This window comes from Nerophis lumbriciformis, linkage group LG08, assembly GCF_033978685.3.
Source record: "Nerophis lumbriciformis linkage group LG08, RoL_Nlum_v2.1, whole genome shotgun sequence".
Classification (NCBI taxonomy): Eukaryota; Metazoa; Chordata; class Actinopteri; order Syngnathiformes; family Syngnathidae; genus Nerophis; species Nerophis lumbriciformis.
The window spans coordinates 1,713,508-1,717,500 of NC_084555.2; the positions used below are offsets into that span (position 1 = coordinate 1,713,508).

Consider the following 3,993-nt stretch of genomic DNA (forward strand, 5'->3'; position numbering starts at 1 on the left):
AAACATTAGCATCGCAGTGCATTGTGGGATTGGCGTTGCCAGACGACTGTGGGTCGCTTTTAGGTCCATCCGTCAATCTGATATCGCCAATCAAGCAAAACATTTTTTTTTACAGATTACTTTTATTTGCTTTAATACGTTTCCCTCTTGAACTAGAATAGTTTAAATGCACCATGACTCGAGTTAAGTTTAGAGTGGACATTTTCGTAACTGAAACTAGAACTTCGCTTGAATTAAATGAAAATAACCACATTACTACAGAAACCATATTACAACAAAAAACATATTTGTCACCCCATTTTCTTCTATTTCAATACATTTTTGAAAAAGCTACATGGAGCCAACAGGACTTGCGGCTCTAGAGCAGTGCTTTTCAACCTGTTTTGAGCCAAGGCATATTGATGAGACTGAATCTATATATATAACAGGAAGTGAACATGACAGACAGGAAGTGAGCTATAACCCTAACCCTCAGGCACTTACGAGAAAACCCCCGGGAGGGTTGCTCAGTCCCTTCCCGGGCGCCGGTAGGGTCGGTCGGTCCCTCACCGGCGGGCCGCAGAGTGGGGAGCTCACCCCCGTGTGTTTCTCTCTCTGGGCCCCTCTCTCTCCACAAAAGATTGGATCAAAGGATGACTCTCAATAGATCGCAACGTGGGTTTTTTGCTCTGCTACTTATAAAACCCCGACCCAGAATCAGGTCGTCTGCAGGTCATTTAGCGCTGGTCAGTGGACTCCTGCATTTGTGCGTTAGACTCTCTGCGGGCCGGGGGTGTCTGCCTTCACCCCCGGGCCCCTACACTCGTGGTGTGTAGCCTCCCGTCGCTCGGCATCCCTATGTATATATATATATATATACTACCATATCATTAAATATTATTATTATGTATTAAAACCATTATGTTCTATGAGACATTCTGGCATAATAATAAATAAGGTGTACATAGACAAGTCCCGCCGCGTTCCACCAGAGTCCGGGGGTGCCTACAATGTGGTAGGAACCAAATGCCAGGAATAGTTCACTGAGAGCGACCCCCACGAATACTTGTCCCTCACCCTCAATAACCGTTAGCGTTAAGGTATCGTAGGTTGGTCGGTTCTTAGTGCCAAGAAAATGTTTAATTTAATAGGGTGTAGACTACTTGGTAGAATTTACTTATTGCCGTTGTGTTGAGTCTTAAATCTCCCATCACTAATTAAAGTTTAATTCTCCTTATTTTTGGGTTATTAGTATATCTTAATTATTTACTGAGATTACAATGTTTTTTTTTTAAATTAATGGTTATTACACATTAATGCCTATGTACACCTTACATAGAAAAATGAAACTCAGCAGCCGATATTGACAGTAAAAAGTTGTTCTGGCAATTGTTGGATATGACTTTAAACCATAACCAAGCATGCATCAATATAGCTCTTGTCTCAAAGTACTGTCACCACCTGTCACATCACGCCGTGACTTATTTTGAGTATTTTGGTGTTTTCCTGTGTGTAGTGTTTTAGTTCTTGTCTTGTGCTCCTATTTTTATAGCTTTTCCTCTTTTGTTGGTATTTTCCTGTCACAGTTTCATCTCTTCCCTGAGCTATATATCTCGCACCTGCTTTGTTTTAGTAATCAAGACTATTTCAGTTGTTTGGACGGTATCCTTTTTTGTGTGGACATTGTTGCTTGTCATGTCATGTACGGACGTACTTTGTGGATGCCATCTCTGCGCCACACGCTGTAAGTCTTTGCTGTCGTCCAGCATTCTGTTTTTGTTTCCTTTGTAGCCAGTTCAGTTGTAGTTTCGTTCTTCATAGCCTTCCCGAAGCTTCAATGCCTTTTCTTAGCGGCACTCGCCTTCTGTTTATTTTTGGTTTAAGCATTGGATACCTTTTTACCTGCACGCTGCCTGCAGCATATTGTGTGATCATGACAAAGCAATTAGCTACCTGCCGCCACCTACTGATATGGAAGAGTATTACACGGCTACTCTGCCGAGCTCTAGACAGCACAGACACTCAACAACGGCACATTATTTGCGGATTATAATTACTGGTTTGCAAAAAATATTTTTAACTAGAGATGTCCAATATTGGCTTTTTTGCCGATATCCGATATTCCGATATTGTCCAACTCTTAATTACCGATTCCGATATCAACCGATACCGATATATACAGTCATGAAATTAACACATTATTATGCCTAATTTTGTTGTGATGCCCTGCTGGATGCATTAAACAATGTAACAAGGTTTTCCAAAATAAATCAACTCAAGTTATGGAAAAAAGTGCCAACGTGGCACTGCCATATTTATCATTGAAGTCACAAAGTGCATTCTTTTTTTTAACATGCCTCAAAACAGCAGCTTGGAATTTGGGACATGCTCTCATGAGGAGGTTGAGGTGGGCGGGGTTGAGGTGAGGTGAGGGTGGGTAGCGAGGCGTGTAGCGTCCCGGAAGAGTTAGGGCTGCAAGGGGTTCTGGGTATTTGTTCTGTTGTGTTTATGTTGTGTTACGGTGCGGATGTTCTCCCGAAATGTGTTTGTCATTCTTGTTTGGTGTGGGTTCACAGTGTGGCGCATATTTGTAACAGTGTTAAAGTTGTTTATACGGCCACCCTCAGTGTGACCTGTAAGGCTGTTGACCAAGTATGTATGGTATTCACTTGTGTGTGTGAAAAGCCGTAGATATTGTGTGATTGGGCAGTGCCTATAAGGTTTATTGGCGCTTTGTTCTTCTCCCTATGCCCGTGTACCACTCCGCACAGCGGCATATTAAAAAGTCATACATTTTACTTTTTGAAACTGATACCGATAATTTCCGATATTACATTTTAAAGCATTTATCGGCCGATAACATCGGCAGCCCGATATTATCGGACATCTCTATTTTTAACCCAATTACGTGAAATGACATAATCTCGCGCGGGACACCAGACTGTATCTCACGGCACACCAGTGTGCCGCGGCACAGTGGTTGACAAACACTGCTCTAGAGCGGCGGGTTGCTGACCCCCGTCCTAACATCTTAAATTACATACTGTAACTGGTGCATTCATTTTAACCAACATTTTCTATATATTCTGGCCAGGGTTTGTTTATTTACTCAACTGCAGAGGGTACTGGGTATCTATTAGTGTTAGTAGTAAGGGAAAAAATGAATATTTTAGCATCACTTTCTCTTTACATCATCTTTACAGATGCCATGTTTGGTGCCGCATTTGTGTCTTCAACTGCACTGGAAGATTGGCGTCTTTTTGAAACATTACTGGACTTGTGGCAAAGGAAGAACTGTCTGCAGTGGCTGTTTGATGTGTGTCCACGAAACAAAAGACAGCGCTGTTAGTCTTCAGCCTCCAGTGGCTCGTAGCGAGGCCAGACCAGTGTGGGCTCGGTTGTCCACATGAACACAGAAGCACTTTGTCTGCTGCACATTTTTAATGAAAAACTCCCAAGTGGAGTCTCATTGCCAGGTGACCGAAACTGCCCCCCACTGGATGTATATATGAGATAATAATACGGCATTGGGTAACGCTACACTGCTATACTATCTTCAGATGAAGGAAGGATTATACGGAACACTCTCCTCCCCTCGGATTCCCGCTTCACTGACTCTTTGTTTGGGTTCCCTGCAATGAAATCCACCTGCTCCCCACTCCCTGTTGCAATACAAGGATTATCTTAAGTCTCCCAAACAGAGTGGACATGGCGCTTTTAGGGAGAACTTCAGCTCTCCTGCTCTTTTACTTCTTCTCGCATCTTCTTTGCGTTCACTGTGTCTCCCATCAAAAAGCGACAGGTAGGACCCCCCTGTTAGCACAGCATGTGTTAGTGGACTCACCTTTTTGAATGACCCTGCTGTTTGTGCCCAGTGTCGTGGTGTGTGATTTCGGACGCGGAGGAGCAGAAGTGCACGGATCTGGCCGGGAACGCCACAGCTCGGAATATCAGAGGGAACTTGCGATGCGTTCGAGGCCTGGACACCAGGGACTGCATGGAGAAAATTAAAGT

At 43.5% G+C, this 3,993-nt stretch overlaps 1 protein-coding gene across 1 annotated transcript in view; it reads left to right on the top strand.

Annotated features, from left to right (window-relative positions):
- The first annotated feature begins 3,484 nt into the window (after positions 1-3,484).
- The window catches only part of otomp (otolith matrix protein), a 15,578-nt gene continuing 15,069 nt past the window's right edge, over positions 3,485-3,993 (top strand). Inside the window, exons 1-2 of the mRNA XM_061968111.2 lie at positions 3,485-3,781; positions 3,855-3,991. Of these exons, the coding sequence (XP_061824095.2) occupies positions 3,688-3,781; positions 3,855-3,991 (231 nt within the window). The 5' untranslated portion in view covers positions 3,485-3,687. The remainder of the gene's footprint in view (positions 3,782-3,854; positions 3,992-3,993) is intronic.